General features: G+C 34.2%; 1 protein-coding gene across 1 annotated transcript; it reads left to right on the top strand.

The window, feature by feature from the left end:
- The first annotated feature begins 133 nt into the window (after window positions 1–133).
- LOC125056736 (Usher syndrome type-1G protein homolog) lies at window positions 134–19,060 on the top strand. The gene is made up of 9 exons (XM_047660011.1): window positions 134–511; window positions 8,470–8,613; window positions 11,747–11,968; window positions 12,649–12,875; window positions 13,334–13,491; window positions 14,323–14,486; window positions 15,009–15,131; window positions 15,785–15,906; window positions 18,603–19,060. The coding sequence occupies exons 1-9, from the start codon at window positions 489–491 to the stop codon at window positions 18,872–18,874; spliced, it is 1,455 nt and encodes a 484-aa protein (XP_047515967.1). The 5' UTR covers window positions 134–488; the 3' UTR covers window positions 18,875–19,060.
- The last annotated feature ends 364 nt before the right edge of the window (window positions 19,061–19,424 follow it).

The following is a 19,424-nucleotide window of genomic DNA, read 5'->3' on the forward strand; positions in this document are numbered from 1 at the left end:
ATTATCTTCACTCTGTCCTTCGTTGACAATGACAATATACCAATGTCGCGACATTGACGTTTGATTTTCTGCTCTATTCACAATACGATCTACAGCTAATTTCACTTTGGTCTAAATTGTTCAAACTTCAAATTCTTCGTATTTGTTTTTTTTGTTGGGAACCAGTCAGTTGTCGAGTCGTCGACCGTAAATTGAAACAATAGAAGTGCGTTTATTTACAATTTATTGATCGTGTATTAAGTGAAACTAAATGGGACTGTTCTTAATAATAAAAGTAGATTACTTAAGAATTGTAACTTTTTCATAATATAGTAAACGTGTGAGATAAATTTAAACGTATTGAGGTGTTAAGTGTGGCAGAGCGTAAACTTTCTCGTATTATCAATTTCGCGGTATTCCAACAAATTCGTAGAAAATGAGTTGAACAAACTTTTCACCAAGTTATTACAATTATTTAGTTAAAGTAGCATAAGGAAATACTGAGCACTATGACTACGGACAGATTTCACAAGTAAGTTGAAATTTATCTATCAAATTATTTAGCATTGATATGATTGTGTGATAAGATATGCCCTATTAGGTATACTATTGTATTAAATGTATACTATTTCATATAAATGACTCATTTTCGCTTTACTTTACTTAAAACAAATAGCATGACAACCGTTACCATCATAATATGCAGTGCAGACTTTAGAGTTTAGACACTATAAGACTAGACAGAAATCTTACAATAACAGTATTTGTTTAAAAAGTTCAAGTATTAATGTATTTCTTTAAAATGGTTTGTGAAATAAAACAAGCACGTTTATTTATTTATCTAAATTTTTTCACTTTTAGAAATGAATACCACACACCATAATAGTAATCTTGTTAGTGATATCGTGTTTATGAGTACGCGGAAAATCGCTTAAAAACTAACTTATCCATGAGTAGGTAATTAGAAGAATCTTTCTATTTTCGAAACTCGTTTCGAATGAAAGTTTAAATGAAAATCTATGAAGCATGTCTAAAATAATATTACGCCTTGTAATATTCTACGTATAATATTAAAAATACCTCAAGCCCAAAATATATCCAAGCTTAAAAGTTCTATAAAACGTTGATTAAAATTAGTGTCGTATTGGTTTCCATGGTTACAATGTTGTTTCCATGGAAAAAGCACTAACTTTAGTCCACGGAAGTACTGTTTGGAATTAAAGAATTCGACGAACCGAAATACGACTTGCGAATTGCGACTTTTCGACAGTGTAATAGGTTACCTATGCGTACTATATTTATGAATATGGAAAGTGTTCGTGTAGACTTACTCAAAATTTGGTGGAAATACCACCTAGCAATAATCGATATAATAACCTCAATTATATTGACTTTTAGTACACTCTAACAATGTTTATAATTATTTGCATTGTCCCCTATCATGCACCAACCGAAGCGTGAAGGTGCAGGGTATTGAAGGCATGACTTCCGGTAAAAATACGAGGATATAGTAGCCACTTTAAATTGAAATAAAATTCCTAGCAAAGTAGATTTCCGATAAGCGATCATAGAAATAACATATATATATACACACACACATATCATACAGCACATATATCAGCTGTATAATAATTTCATGCTTATTACTCTAACAAATTTTACATTTCACAGTAAAATTCATAAAAATTGAATTGATTTAATTTATTAAATGTCAATAACTGTCAAAACTTGACGATTGAGATTCCTTTCGAGCTATTTTTGTTAGCCAATAGTTACGTTAATTATTACCAATTTATAGGTTTTAAAACAATATGCATGCTTAAAATCATAAGAAAATATGACGTTCATAATTTTACACACACATCAATTAGATTAGAACTGAAATTACAAGCAAGGAACTTAAATAAACGAAAACCTAAATAAAAACTTAAACTTCATTAAAACCGTAATCATTCATAAATTTGCAACAATTCCTTTTACTAAATTCTCTTTATAAGGTATACCTTATCAAATATTATTTGAATGAATATATTGTTATAAAAGAAAGTATGCAAAGCTACTAATAAATCTAGCTGACTGCTTTCCGTGGGTGAAAAATCACTTTCTATAATACTACATAATACATATCCACTTTTAACAAACCGAAGGTGTTTCGATGCGTATATGTTTGGTTTATAATACCACATAGTTCACACCGGTAATGCAGGAGACACGGTTGACATGGTCCATGTGGACTGTAATGGTTCAACAACCTACGCCCGCGTCACTCAAGTTCATTAACTTGATCATAATTCACGTTAATTAATATTATTAAATAACGAAACGAGCTGAACTGGGCTTAACAATAGACAACTAAATAACTATATTTATTAATATTAATATTTTAAATTTTAAAAGGCTCCTATATTAAGAAGAACTTTAGTCGATAAAATAAATAATAAATTAAAATCAAACATTCATTACATGATGCGAGTTTCATAGTCACTTTGACTTAAGTTGCTTTAAGATTCTTTGAGTTAGTATAACAAGCGGATACAGTACCATTTGAAGGGAATAAATTCCTTTCAGAAATGCTTTCAAGGGGAAGGTGATTATTTTTTTAAAGGCAATGTGCCTTTATAGTGTTGGAGAGTATTTAGACAATTATACATAACTTAACTGGTAATATTATTATGACTTGCATGCCTATTTTTTTTAAATTAATCAATCCACTTTTTTTGCATAAGGGAGCGTTCAAGTATTACGTCACGCATTTTTTGGAGATTCAGACCCCCCGTGTAACAAGCCGTAACGTTTTTCTGTTCCCAAGTACAGTACTCTTACCAAGTATAGTGAAACGTTTCGTGACTACCTAGTGACTCCTATACCTAAAAGTTACCATTATGTGTTGTAAAGTACTGGAAAGTCGAAAATAATATTAACAACAACGCGTAATTCAATCCCCGCCCCGCATCGTAACGTTTTACAAAAGGCCCCCCCCCCCCCTTCAAAATTCGTTACGTAATACGCTCCCTAAACGATTTATTATTATTATTATCGATTCACTTTCATATGCATTTCCTGGGAACATTGTGCTTAATGTAGATTTAATCTAAAAAAATCCAAAATAAGGCTTCGTTATGGTCAAAGCACATTGAATTTACGCATTTAATGTGATTTCAATAATGGCCATCCTTCCGGTTTAGGATTGATCTGAATCTAGTTGACATTGATGTGCCACGCTTACGGAATTTATTTGAAAAATGAAAAATTCAGAGTGTAAACGTTTTTAGATTAGGCTATCATCATCATCATCCTCTTTATTTGATCCATTTCTGGACGTAGGCCTCCTCCAGTACGTCCTGCAATGGCCTCTCTGTATCTAAAGCTTGTATTTGATATATAATATGTTAACGTAAAATTGTAAACACCGTTAGATTGTAATCTATCTCGCGAGATTATAAACTGTCGAAAGATTGTGAACCTCAGCGTACTGCTTACAATTTAACGTATTATTATTCGGTAGATTGTACTACACTAACTTAGTTATCATTCAAACTTCTTTGGTCAATTACAGATTAATTTTACTTCCCAACAATTTCATATAACTACCGAATAATAATACGTTAATTTGTAAGCAGTTCGTTGAGGTTCACAATCTTTCGACAGTTTACAATCTCGCGAGATAGATTACAATCTAACGGTTTTTACAATTTTACGGTGACATATACAGACTTTGTTAGTGATGGAATAGATTAATATGATAGCATTTGGTGGAAGTTTGTATCTGAAAAAGCTAACCTATGCTAAACCGTAGGTAATATTACCTACCTACCTATATTTTTATTCATTTCTTTATCAAATATATATATATATATTTATATGGATAATGTAATCGTTTTTGACGTGGCCAGGAACGGTTCCATGCTGTTTCGTCTTATAACTTTTCCAAAAAAAAAAACTGCAATTTAACATTGGCATCGCCTAAGTAAAAACACAATTTAGTACCAAAAAATTTGGCCTTGTCTTTTCTAGTGTTATAAATTTAAGACTGGCTGCTTGTGCTCCAGGAGAAAGGGCTACTGGAAGACGGTTGTTCCGTTTGTATTACATATAGAGGGACTCTTTTGTGGGACTCCTTTGGAAGAATTAAAGGCACTCATACCGAGTTTTTTTTTTTTTTTTTGGGAAACAAACCAGTTACATCTCTATACAATAAAAAAAGTTAAAAAATAAACACATTGGATGTATCCACAAAAAGTTTCACTTATAAAAAATATGATACAGAGCAAAGCAAAACAAAATAAGACAGCACAAAATTTATAAATCCGGACAACGACAAACATACCAGTAGCTATAATAAAGAAGAAAGAAAAAATCCTTGTAGGATTAGAGGAAGCGTTCACATTGTAACGCAATTTTTGGAGATTATTGACCCCCCCCCCATGTAACTCGTCGTAACGTTTTTCAGTACCCAAGTATAGTAAAACGTTTCGTGACCACCTAGTGACTCTTTAGTTACTATTATGTGGTGTAAGTCGAAAAAAATATTAACAATAACGCGTAATTTAATCCCCGCCCCGCATCGTAACGTTTTACAAAAGGAACCTCCCCCCCTCCCAAAATACGTTACGTAATACTTGAACGCTCCCAGAGCAGTAGAGGAGTGCGATAAAGGGTCTATGTTATTGGCAGAATCTAAAGCAGAACACATCCTCCGAAGAGGCTCGCGGACCCCAATGTTGGTTCTCGGAGTCGGAAGATTCTGTGTGAGCGTAGACACCTGGATATTAATTGTTATTGGATAAACACACCTTACCAGAGCTTAGGAATCTATGGCTCAATGCGAACTTTTTTACGTAATGGGTCCACCACCACTCGATTTCATTACATTCACACGGAGTTTGCTAATGAACCGACGATTAACTCCAATTCACATGCACAGTGAAAGTTATTATTGTTAACAAATACCATGCCTCACTTTTCATACTTCCGCCTTGTATGGTCATTTTATCCATACTAATGTAAGTACGAATTAAATTTTGCTATTCTATCATAGGACATCGGCATGCAATTAGCACGAAGATATTATTGTTATTATTATGTATATAAACACACTAGCAGCTTAATAAGCTGATGCGCGTGTATTTTGAGATTCGGAGAAACTATCCAATCTATTTTTAAAGTAGCTCAAAGATGGTGCACTGATTACACTTTCCGGAAGCCTATTCCAGTCGGCCATTACTCGGTTTGGGAGAGAGTTCTTTAGGGAATTTGTGTTATGTTGAGTGGTCTTAAGTTTTAAAGAACTACCCCTCAAATGTGTTACATATAATATGTTAAATATATATTGTTGAGCGTTTTTTTCCCGGCGTTGAGAATTTGTTCCCGGACCAAGTCGAAAAACTAAGAATTTAGTAATAAAGGGGTGCTACAACCTATGGTCAACTACACTGTATAGGTCGTGGTCCTATTTTTTTTTTGTTACACACAAAAATACAATTCATACGTCAAACGCAATATTAATATAATAGTCCGAGAGGCTCTAACGGCTTTTAATTTATGATTATAACTAAAATAAAGAAATTGATTTGAACATACGTAATACGTTTACGTATTTATAACCCGAAAAAAAAAGGTCCGTTCCTAGTTACTTGCTACAACATGGGGCGCGGCGATTTCTAAGGTTTCATTCATTGGACTCGTGTAATCCTTATTCAACACGCAATGTAAAGTGATATACGACAATGATATATCTTGCCGATTTTGTTATTTCATTATTTAAAATCACTAATGCGTGTAAAATTTCTCTTATATGGAAACACTAGCTGATAATTAAGTTATACTAATGTATGTTGTATGTATATTACTTTGCAGGATAATGGCCTAACTCATATATTTTTCAGTTCAATGCTGTACTTTTTGACATTAGCACAAATAAACTTCCTCGGCGGTAATATCAGTGTAGATTGCATTTGATGACGTAAAACCATAAAAATAACCGATGCAATAATTTTATCCTTAACAAACCTCAAATTGACCCCTGTGGGGCGTGGGCCCCACGTTGGGAAGCACTGCTTTAGATCATGTAAGCTGTGAAACCTGTGGTAATTCATACTAAGACAGTGTTTTGCAATGTGATATTTTAATGATAGTTATAACGAAAGTGTCTTGCTTGTTACATTAGCACTTAAGTCAGACCTCATGTACTAAATTCCACTTTCCCGTGCTGTTATTATTGTTCTTGATTATGCAAATGTAATTTTCGTGTTTCTTGTGCCTATAAGCCGATTAGATTATGAAGAATCAGTAATGGAATTTATCGATTTGTTTAAAAAATAAAAAATAAAATATGTTTATTATGGAACATAAGATACATGTATCACTTATTCCACGTCATTAAATTTGAAGGCATCCCTACTCATCGTCAAAGAAGACAGAGGGTGTAGGCCGAGAGAAAAAGCCGGCGTAAAAAACTCTCGGTACTCTTTTAAAACAGCAAATCATCAAACAATACTTATTTAAAACAAATATCGCAAATTAATTAGAAGTAGCCTGTCTAGCACTAGTCCCAGGCCCTTTTATCAACTAGATAATCGTTGACTTTATAGTAAGCCTTTTAACACAGCTTTTCTTTAATACATTTCTTAAATTTATTGTAAGGCAGTGATAAAAGAGCCTCTGGGATTTTATTAAAGAAGAGTATCCCTTTCCCCAAAAAAGAATTACTAACTTTAGATAGTCTAGTACGGGGAAATTGCTGCCTGCGTTTGTTCCGTGTATTAACATTGTGCGTATGTTCTATTCTAGTAAACTTATCACTATTTTTGTATACATACATAATATTTTCATAAATATATTGCGAGAGAAAGGTAAGTATATTAATTTCCTTGAATTTATCTCTAAGAGATTCCCTACATTTTAAATTATAGATTGCACGAATAGCCCTCTTCTGCAGGATGAAAATAGTTTCGACATCAGCAGCATGACCCCATAATAATAAGCCATAAGTCATTAAGCTATGAAAGTAACTAACATAAACAAGTCTAGCTGTATCGACATCAGTTAGTGAGCGAATTTTTTTGACCGCGTAGGTTGCAGAACTAAGTCTCTTCGCCAATCCGTGAATATGAGGGGACCACTGAAGTTTTGAATCCATGGTGATTCCGAGAAATACAGTTGTATCATCCAGATTCAATTCCTCACCGTTTATAAGGTCATATGGTCTAGTATCCATAACCCTTGCATTTTTTGCACAAAATTTAATGCATTTTGTCTTTTTTGCATTAAGTAGAAGGTTATTCATACTAAACCAATGGACAATCGAAGACAGAGCACATCGTCAAAATTTGTTATTTGTCGTTTGATTTTAAAAATCAAGGACGTGTCATCAGCAAACAAAACTATCTGATGTTTGCTCTCTACCATGAAAGGTAGATCATTTATATAAACAAGAAAGAGGAAAGGGCCAAGAATTGAGCCCTGTGGTACCCCCATATCTACTGCCGACCCAGAGGACCTCTTACCATTCACTTCAACCTTCTGAGTTCTTCCGTGTAAATAGGAAGTCAGAAGATTCAGTGCGGTATTCTTAAATAATATTGTAATAAGTGAAGATAGGTAACTCTGATACTGGTAATTAATTTTTTTTGGCGTTGCGTAGAGATGTGGGTTCTCTCTGTATCTTCTACCCATTTACCATGGAGAGTGTTTAAAGGAGTTGTTTGGACTAATGCCTGCAGTTGAGTTTCATTATCGGACGTCAAGGCAGAATACAAAATACCATCCGTATCACCTCGACGTCCGTCGTTCCACAACTGAGCGTTTAAGGCAGTTTTTTCCTCGCACCACCACTATGTGGAACCAGCTGCCCACTGAAGTATTTCCGAACCAATTTGACTTTGGATATTCAAGAAAATACCGTACTGATTCTTAAAATGGCCGGCAACGCACTTGCTTTCTGACAATGTCAGTTTCCATGGGCGGTGGTATCACATAACATCAGATGAGTGGTCCTGCCCGTTTGCCTCCTTATTATATTATATTTAAAAAAAGCCGTATTAGTAATGGTGTATATGGAAAATATGTTAAAAAAAACCATATTAATTCACCTAGGGCCTATCTATATTCATGCTTTTTAAGTTAGGCACGGCAGACTTGTCTGGTTTTAAATTTTTTGGAATGTTTGTCGAATCGTTAATTAATGAAATAATAAAGTATTTACAATATTCTTAACCTACATAGTAATAATAATAATTAAATATGGATAAACAGAAAACTAAAATTAATTTAAAAAGCTTGGTCCCCATGGCAGACCGTTAACTCTGGCAGCATTTCCTCACTGTATTTCGATACTTATTCGTTGAGCTAGGAAAGCGCCAGTTCTGAGGTCACCAGGCGCAACTTAAATCTTCAATCATCGCCTGTGCATTTGAGAGACCAAGAGTCTCTACTCCAAACGGAAGAAAATTATATTGTTGAGACCATTATTGTTATATTAAACCTTTTCAGAGCAGCAAAGGATGGTCTCCTTGAAGTACTGCGAGAGGCAACTCGTAAAGAATGCAACAACAAAGATGAAACTGGAATGACTCCAACACTATGGGCAGCTTTCGAAGGACACATTGAAGCTTTAAGGCTGCTCTGTGGAAGAGGGTAAGAAATTTTTATTGATATATCTGATATATAAAATTCTCGTGTCACAATATTCGTTCCCATACTCTTCCGAAACGGCTCGACCGATTCTTATAATTTTTTTATGCATATTCAGTCTAAGAATCGGCTACTATCAATCTTTCAAACCCCTAAGTGATAAGGGTGATCAACCCCTATTTTTTATTATTGTAGATAGTTATTTTTATTGTACTAAAAAAATGTTTCCTAAAAATAACATACATGGCATAACAACGTTTGCCGGGTCAGCTAGTATTTATCTAATAATAAAATAACAATAATGAGCGGGTTATTAATCTCTAAGCAAAACGTTATGTATTAGTAAAACTACAAAATTTTTATAAAACATAATCTTATCTCTGAATATCGATAACAATGTGCAAATGTTAATGTGTTTGTTATCTTACATTACATTTTACGGCGTTTCCTATCAGCCATTTATTACTTTTAATTGCTCCGACTCTGACGAATCCTTAAAAATATCGGTGATAAGCAATAACATAGACGAAGCTAACATTCATCGCCGAGACTCTAAGTGTGACTCCTGAACGTCAAAAACGTATGGCTTTTTGACATAAGGACGTCATAGTTGCTAAGTCTCTTTTCTAAATCTCACCTTTAGAGCTAGAAAAAAAGTTCGCTAGTAAAAAAGTTCCGTTATTTTCAGTTATTACTTATTATACATGTATAATTATTGTCACTATTTATTTATTAAAGTTTACCACATCATACATAGTACTTAATCTACGGTATAGCTCAAACTCTCGTATATAAAATGTATGAAAATTAAACTAAAATTATATACAAGATAAAATAAAATACCATATATTTTTGTTAAGCAGAAAAAAACATTCGATCGTACGATGAAGGAAAACATCGTGAGGAAACCCGCATGTGAAGAAGCATTAAGATGAAGGTGTGTGTCAGGCACAGAAAGATCACTTACTTGCCTATTTGATAAATTATTACGAACCATACAAATCTTAGGCCCAGACCTAAATTATTTATATTGAAAATGGATATGGTTCCTATCCTACGCAACATATGCGAAAAGTTTCTTCAAGTATATTAAATAGCCATTAAACAATTTTTTATCTAATCATTACAATACAATTATGTCACAAATGTATACTATCGCACAATAAATTATTTCCAGATAATTCTTGAATAAAATAAAATATGGGTAGGTACTTATCACACTTTTTGAATTAAGTTAATAAATGAAGAGAGTCTTTCATATAAAAAGTTAAATCAACCAACATCTTTTCATAAAACCGCTTCTGTTAATTTAGAGGTACATTGTTACAATAGATTATTACCTATGGAATTAAATAACGGTATTGAGTACGTGCTCTTTTATTGAAGTGTAACTTCTTTAGGCGCATGAGGGTAAATTTTTACGGAACGTCACGAAGATGTGCAGCGTTTTTGTCGAAGCAGATGGAGAGAGCGATTGAGAGACTGTGAGAAGAGCGAATAACCTTAAATATAAATTTTATTTTAAAAATTAAAATTTTGTAGAGATTTTATGAAATATTAGTATTTTATATTTTATGCAAAATTATTTATTGAAATGTCAAATGACGAATTGTAAATTAAAATGCCACGTGTTTTTTATCGAAGAAATAAATTTAAAAACTGATATTTATAATTTGTATTGATTTTCGACACTTAATATTTTAATGACAATTAAAATCATTAAATTCCTAACAATCTTCCTTTTTCCCACCCTCTAAGTCTCGGAAGTCTAAAGTTTTAGATTTGTATAAATATGAACAAGACTTTTGTCTGCCAAAATTTGTTTGCCAAAGAAATTTCACTTCTGACATGTGTACTTTCTACGCACGCACTTTTTAATATGTTTTTCCAGTTTTCTTCTCAAAACATTATACTTTCATACTTTATCAATAATAGCGCCATCTGGTTTTTATTCAACTAGATTAAAGCAACCGTATGGAATTTATTAAAGGAGTTTAAAAACACAAAAGACTGTATTTTTTATAATAGGTACAGTCGACTCTCGATAATTTGGAACTCAGATATATATTTCAAATTACCATGAGTTCAAAATAACAAGCGTTTAACTAACCACGAGGAGGTCCCTCAAGTACATAAAAGCTTGATCATATTCGTGATTTATTATTTCTATATTATTATTATGTACTGGGTGGCGCAAAAGTACTGGCACTAAAGATTGCACTAAAAAATTTTGTTTAATTTTTTTATATGACGATAGTTTTCATTCTGTTGTTGAAAATTGTGTAGTGAACAAATGTAAAATACACTGAAAATAAACACGGACCGTTTTACTCCCCAAGAATGTGGAATAATCGTGTCAATGTTCTTACGGAATAATTCATCAGTGATAAAAACACAACGAGAATTTCGTTGACGATTTCCTGCAAGATCACCCGATCTGACGAATCCAGACTTCTTTCTTTGGGGTTTTTTGAAATCTCGGGTGTATGTGAACAAGCCACAGACTCTCGCAGCTCTAAAAGAAAACATTCATCAAGAAATAAGGAACATATCGCAGGAAGTATTACGGCAAGTTATGCTAAATGTCATAAATAGGGTTCAAATGTGCCTCAACTCTGGAGGTCACCATTTAAAAGACATTATCTTTAAATCCTAATGGTACGAAATTCAATGGCACAAATATACATTTAATAAACCTAAATCTATTTTTCTAATTTAGAAAATTTTTTATAACTGAACCAAATAGGGTCTTTACTTTTGCGCCACCCAGTATTAACAATAATTCATAAATTTTTATTTTGAAAAGAAGTAGGTACGTAATATTATTTGAGAGCGACTTCAGTCTATCATTGTCATGATGTCATCAAGCATTCACAAAAGAATTAACGTTGAAATGACTGGAATGCGAACTTGAGATTATCTTATTTATGTATACAATTGACAAGTCTGATGATACATGATAAACACTTCAGATTATAGAAGGGAAGCCCGGATTTCAAATTATCGCATGTTGGCGATCGAGATACTATTTCTTTAACTTCAAATTACCGATGGGACGAATTAACATTAATTTTATTCAATTTATCGAGTATTTTTTTAGTACTACATAATATCAAGTCGCCAATGTGTGTTTCAGAGGGGAACCAGACAAATGTGACTATTTCGGTAACACAGCTCTACACTTAGCGGCGGCGAGGGGACATAAAGAATGCGTAACGTTTCTTGTCAACTTCGGCGCGAACGTATACGCCATGGACGTAGACGGACACACTGCGCAGGAGTTGGCGGCTATCAACGGCCGTGACGATATTCTACGATTCATTGATCAGGTCACTGGGAAGCTGGAGAATAATGACAAGTTAGATCTTATTATGCATTTTATTTGATATAGTTTTCTATTAATTAAAATATATTTAAATAAAATCCCATAAGTCCTTCATAGCCAGTCATTCTATAGCTAATTAACACATTGTACGAGTTTATGTATACCACACATTTTGTATTGCTAAGCGTAAAATTGGTAGCGCCGGTTGTTCTTCCCGCGCGCAATGAAATATTAGCTACTGATTATGTTTGATTTCTTAGACACTCCTTAACTAGGCGACCGCAACATAAGCGCACACATAACTTTATTTGAATTGTTGGGATTAAAAACATAACATAATACTGTGTAGGGCATTTGAGTTAATGATTTTTTTTATAATAATTTATTTTCTTTATTTTTATTTAAAGATGTGTCTTTTAATTGCGAACTATACAGATTTCGAAGCTTACATACAAAAGGGAGATGCATTCATCGGTTTCTTTGTTTAAATGGGGTTCATGGTAGCTAGTTAATATAGAATTACAGAGCCACCTTGGTTACACAACCAAATCACTGCAAAACTATTCAGTTAATCAAAGAGTTAAACAAAGGTGCTGATAGTAAATAAGTAAAACGTTACCATTAACTTGACTTTATAAAACGTACACACATGTTCAATGCTAATTTATATAGTAATTCATACATTATTTAAAGTTTATAAAACTATTTTACAGGAAGAAAGCAAAATCGTTTAAAGAGAAAGCGAAAAAAGACCACGAGAAACTACAAAAGCAATATCACAAAAGACAAAGCAAGGCAGAGGTGATGGCTGAGAAGGAGTTGAAGAAATTGACGAAGGAATGGGAGAACAATTACACAGAAGACGTGACCACGATGCCGCACCGACCAAGCAATGTTTTAATGGCTCTTAAGCAAAAGATGACCAGGTCCACCAGCCAAGGTAAGTCTCCAAGAGAAGGTGATTTGTAAAGGCCTCTTACAAGGAAGGCTAACTTGTTTGGGTAGAAGGCAAATCATACAAACCAGATTGGTAACAACTTATAAAACGTCGTAAATTAAAAAAAATTTAGCGTGAGTTGGAGATTAGATGACGATATGATATATGACAGGTGCGAACTAATTATATTCTGACATAGTATATTAATTATTAAAGAATTAATGAATTTTTCTGTTGATGACTATTGGCCAAATGAAATCAATTAAAATATATGAATGATTCGACTAGCGGCGGTTCAAAGTTAATTTTACACTTTGGCAATTTGACATAGCTGATTGTTATTTTAAAATTGTATTAACAGCTAAATGTATGGTTTATTGACGATATTATAAAATATTTGTATGAAACAGTTGAGTCCCGTGGGTGTAAAATTATTAAGCCTTAATATCTATTAATTTTAGGTAATCTATTGGATGAACAGCCACGTCCCACTTACAGCGCTCTGGTAGGAACAGTGAGCTCAGGCGTCCGTGGCCGCGGTGCTGTCTATAAGAAAGCATTGGCTACCAAAATTAAAAATGGTACACTCAGGAAGAACAATGTCAACGATGACTTTAAGGTAATTCATTGAAATTACCTGATGTATATTAAAATTATTATACTAAGAGCGGCCAACCCGTCTATCTTTTCATACAAACGCTCGTACGTGATTATGGCGTTGTAACAGATATTTCTTTGAAACTTTTGAACTAATAGGCATCTTGTGCACTATATCTAGGTTTCTATTAAAACGCGAAATCAAAATTTTAAGAAACAAATTCAGTACAAACCTCCAAAAATCAGCCTTTTTGCACAAATTTTGTATGAAGTTTGGGCGTTTATAATGTACTCATTAATTGTAACCGGAAAGAAACATTTGCATAGAAACCTTGCAAATGTTATGGAGTTTCTAAATGTAATTTTTTTTTTCATAATCTTCTAAGGCTTACGAAAAATCACGTATTTCTTGGAACAAGTTTTATGAAATTTCCGCACACTATTTTTCTTTCAATGTTATCGCGTTCTCACTTGCTTGTTAGTCATTTTTATGAATGGCTCGCTATCTATCTATGCTATCTCTTTTCGCTTTACCTCTTGTTCTGACATTGCGTTGCCGTTCGTCGGACGGGGAAGGGCGCTCTTAATCAACTATTATATCTTTATTTGAAAAACAACTAAACGCTTACATAAAAACTATGTGTTATTGTGCTCTTATTTCTGTATTTACGCTGATGAAAACACACAGATCCTTTCAATATCATAGCACATATAAATACTTTATTGTCATTGTCTCCTTACGCTTGTTATTACTAGATAGTACTAGTAGATTGATATTTTTTACTATTATAGCGACGCAATTTCTAGATTTTTTTAATGTTAGCTGGCGTTAAAAAATAGTATACATTCTTAGGTCGGTGAGGTGGAGGTGACGGGCCGTCGTTCAGTGACGTCACTGAGTGGAGTCCGTCGCGACTCCGAAGTGATGTACGTGGGAACATTCGGGGCTGGACCACAGCAGAGAGCTAATCTCGCACAGGTCTTCACGCCCACTGATCAGAAGGCCACGCTTACCAGGTATTACTGTTATATCAAAACCATAGATTAAAAATTGTAGTAAATGTGTGTTAATTGACTGATGCCATCTATCCTTTGTAATGTCAAACTATTTTTAGAAAGAATGGCCAGTGCTGATAATATAAAAACGAGCAAAACCGCTAACTTCCTAACTTACGGCTACTATATAATATATATATTAATTCTTTTAAATTTTTCGGTCCCAGCCTTAATTATAGTATATAATAGCAATAACTATTTATTTGTTGGATTTTACACATTTCAGACCTATTAACTTGAGTTTTTATATTAAAAGTCAGGTAGATTTTGGGATACAAAGGAAACTTTGACTAACCAAATTAAACTCGAAGTAAAACATTTATTCTTCCCCAAAATTATAGTCTGAAATATTGGTTAAAGCATTTTACCGTTAGACCCTACTATTTGGCGAGCACACAACCACATTCTAGATACCATAACTTTGTACTCCGCCATATGTGTAACTTTCAAATACTATTTATAATTTTTAAATGATGTCTTCAGATCAGCAAGTCAGCCTGATTTCTTGGCAGCTCAGAACGAAGATAGCGGCATCGGACAAGAGGTATTATTGCAAGAACCCGCCAGCATTTTTGATAGACCCGGCTTCGGGAGTGTGGCGTTTAGGTCAGTATATCACATCTTTCATATTCCTAATCTTTTAATCGCATAATATATTCCAAAATTATACGATAACCCACACACACACACACACATTGGTATCATAAGCAACTGAATTATATTTTTATACTAAAGCATTATTGAACATTGTCTTTGGTTCACCCAAGGAAGCATTTTGCGGCCACAATTGCTTCAAAGATTCGTAAAGAGCTATGTGAATAATTATTAAAAAAGCATAACCTAATTGGTCCTTTTGTGCAATGAATTTTCATGTCTAAATATAATACAAAAATACTAGCTAACCCGGCAAAACGACGTTTTGCCATGAATATTATTTCTAGGAAACATTTTTTTGGTAAAAACTAAAAAAAATGTCTAAAAAAATAAAAACTTAATTTTTAGGGTGGACACCCCTTATCACTTAGGGGTTCGAAAGATAGATAGTAGCCGATTCTCAAATTCACTTAATAAAAAAAAATTCATAAGAATCGGTCGAGCTGTTTCGGAGGAGTATGGGAACGAACATTGTGACACGAGAATTTTATATAAGATGTAAATTATTAATTATTGATTGGAACGCTTAAATGTTTGTATCGTGTGCCTAAACCAATTATTTAAATGCTTATAAATATTTTTTAATGAATTCTTAAATACCGTAGACGATCGATAACAGCGACATTGGGGTCTGTCCCTGGAGGTGAAGACGCGTCAATTGGTTCAGCGGGTTCACTCGCTGCGAGACACGTGTATCTTCCCAATGACTGGAATTCTACGCAATCCGGTAAGACTTGGCACACACACATTTATATACATAAATAATAAAAGAGCGTGCGTACAAAGTACACATGTTAGAAGTGAAACTTCTTTGTAAATTAATTACTACTAAGGTAAAAGCCCCAATAGATGATCATGTATGAGTATATGATCACTCCATGTATTTGTATATCTAAAGGGTTTTTCAACAAGAACTTTGTTTTCTAAAACAAAATAAAACAAAGAATTTAGAGGAAAATGAATAAAAATTTTATTGTATTACAAAGAGAAAAGTTTGGCAATTATGAATGAAAAATGATATCTGGCAAATGTCCACCACGACCACGCTGACAGATGTTGATTCTTTCATCAAAATTTTTAATCACTTTTTGGCAAAATGGAGGGTCTATTTCGTTAATGACATCACGGATTTTGAGTTTTAAGGCTGCAATCGATTCGATTGGCTCCGTATAGACTCTGTCTTTAACATAGCCCCACAAAAAATAATCCAGTGGTGTTAAATCACACGATCTGGCTGGCCACTTAACAGCTGAATTTCGCGAAATTATGCGCTCGGGAAATTTGGTTTGCAATAAATTGATCGTTTCATTGGCTGTGTGACATGTGGCACCGTCCTGTTGAAACCACATTTCAGTGATATCCATATCATCAATAATAGGCCAAAATTTAGTGGTTAACATCTCGCGATACCGTGATCCATTGACTGTTACCGCATTTCCAGCCTCATCTTCGAAAAAAAACGGCCCAATCACGCCTCCAGACCACATAGTGCACCACACAGTAACACGTTGAGTATGCAAAGCCTTCTCAATAATTGCTTTAGGATTTTCAGAAGCCCAAATGCGACAATTTTGCTTGTTGACGTACCCTGACAAATGAAAATGGGCTTCGTCTGAAAAAATGATTTTTTCAGAAAAACCAGCAGGTTGTTCCTGAATGAACTGAGCGAATCTGCGGCGATTTGAATGGTCGATCAGCTTTAATTCCTGCACCAGTTGAATCTTGTAAGGCTTCAAAGCCAAATCCTTTCGCAAAATTCGCCATGTTGTGCTTTTGGATAACCCCAATTGTTGAGAACGTCGTGAAATTGACAAATTTTGATCTTCTTCAACACTGTGGCTCACGGCGGCGATGTTTTCTGTTGAACGACCCGGTCGAACACGTGTTGGTGTTGGCACATTTTGTACCGAGCCTGTCGACTCAAATTTCGCGACCAAATTCTTACCAGCGGTCTCAGAAGGACGATTATGCTGGCCGAAAATATTACGAATTTTACGAAATGTAACTTTAACAGAACCACCATTTTTATAGTGGATTTGAATTATTTTAATGCGATTTTCGAGCGAAATTGAATTCATTGTAATAATTGCCAAAGCACCTGCTACGAATACCGCCAAAAACTAAATGTCAAAACTATCACGTTCTCGGTGTTGCCACAATTGAAAAACAAACTTCTTGTTGAAATACCCTATATATTCACACTGTATACGTGCTAATGATAATAAAAAAATAAAAAAATCTCCGTTTACTGCACAAGACGTTATGCGAAAGAATTCCATCTAAAGTTTCAATATGTATCTACTAAACGAATACATGAACCAATGGCGTGTTATTTTTTCTCGATCTCTCTCAATCTTTCTCACTATAGCCCTTTCCCACCTCTCACTCCATGGCACTGTGCGTGATGCGACGTTCGCTCTATCTCACTCTCTCGATCTTTCTCTCTTGCTTGCTCTCCTATTCTCGCTCCATGGCTATTTGCTTCATGCTACGTTCGCCCTTTCTCACTCTCTCTCAATCGCTCTCTCCCTTTTCTTCGACATAAACGCTGCACATCTTCGTAACGCTAATATTATTATTATTGCGTTTCATCCGTAAAAATTTTACCCTCATGCGCCTAAACAAGTTTCACTTTAATAAATCAGTGGGCTACAACCTACAACCTTTTTAGGTCTGGCCATCGGATTTGTATCTGTATCATGATAATTTGTCAATCTACTATGCATGTAGGTGATCAGCCTCCCGTGCCTGACACACGCCGTCGACTTTTTGGATCTAAGGCGAGCCGGTTTCCTCACGTTGATTTTCTTCACCGTCTCTTATATAGAATTTAAATTAAAAAAAAGGGTGCGTGTACTAATGTACGCGCGTAAGAAGTTATACGGCATTATTAACCGTTATGTTTCAGTTTTACTCAACAATAATACTCGATAATAATAATACATACGGATAGTTAACCTCAATTGTACTGAAGCACTTAGGAAGGTTGATGAGCACAGTGTTTTCACAAATATTTTCTAATATTAATTAGTATTGATTTAAAATAATGATTGAAGTGATTTAAATATTCAATTTAAATCACTTCTGATTATAATTCAGACGCACATATAAAATTCGCACTTGTATAATAAAAATTTATTTGTTTAAAAGGTAAATGTCATTATGGTCATTCAAAATTCTTGGCATAGCTGCTAACTTCACGCATATTCTATTTCTTTTTACTTGTAGATTGTCTTATTCCCATCTCGCTCGCGCACGCTCGTCGCCCGGCTGGTTTAAAAACTTCATACTAGAAATTTTGTGTCACGGTGCGCGCGCAATCGTAAAATTTCACTCTCATCAATTTTTCATAACGCGCCTAAAGAAGTATAACTTCAATAAGGTTTATTAAAAGTTGCCGCATTACATTCCTTTCTGTCATAGGAAGCTCAACCATAACATCAGACGAGGAAGGCGAACCGGAGGAAACCGGATATGCGTCGCTTGAGCGGTTCCTCACAGCTTGGGGCCTTTCTCAATACGCGCACAAGTTCAGGGAAGAGCAGATAGACCTCGATGCCCTGATGCTGCTAACTGAGAGCGATCTTAAGTCACTGGGATTACCACTCGGACCCTACCGGAAGTTGGTCACGGCGGTTCAGGAACGGAAACAGGCACTCTCACATCCGGGACCGATGGTAGATACGGCAATTTGAATTATATTGATGCTCAATTTTTTTTGATGTTTTAAAATAAGAAAATACAATTTACCAGATTAAAACGTGTTTATTAATTAAATTTTTTATTTCTCGCATTATTCAGCTTTTCCATGGAGAATTATCATTGGTAAATTGTATTTTCTCTTAAATGTGTGATACTTGGATTACCTTTTCTTTGAAAATGGCTTAAACATGACTTTTGTACTAATTTTTGTGACAGATATATCGTACTCTTTCTAACATTATCAGAGAGAAAGAGAGGTTAAACTTGTAGTGTATGTGTATTTTATGTGCTCAATCGTCGACAAGCCTAGGTCTTTTCATTTTAGTCCAAATTATAAAACATATGTTCGTTACCTGACATAATTGAATTGCGACTATAAATTCATGAAGTCTGGTGAAAATAGGTAAGCACTAATCTTGCTCCTGATCATAAAGTAAAAATCTCGGTATTTAATTATATTAATTACCGTGTTAATTATGAAGTTTGACACAAATGGAAAATTAAAAAAATTAGTTAGTTATGTATGTTTTTTTTGTTTGAAAC

The sequence above is a fragment of the Pieris napi genome, chromosome 15, assembly GCF_905475465.1.
Source record: "Pieris napi chromosome 15, ilPieNapi1.2, whole genome shotgun sequence".
Classification (NCBI taxonomy): domain Eukaryota; kingdom Metazoa; phylum Arthropoda; class Insecta; order Lepidoptera; family Pieridae; genus Pieris; species Pieris napi.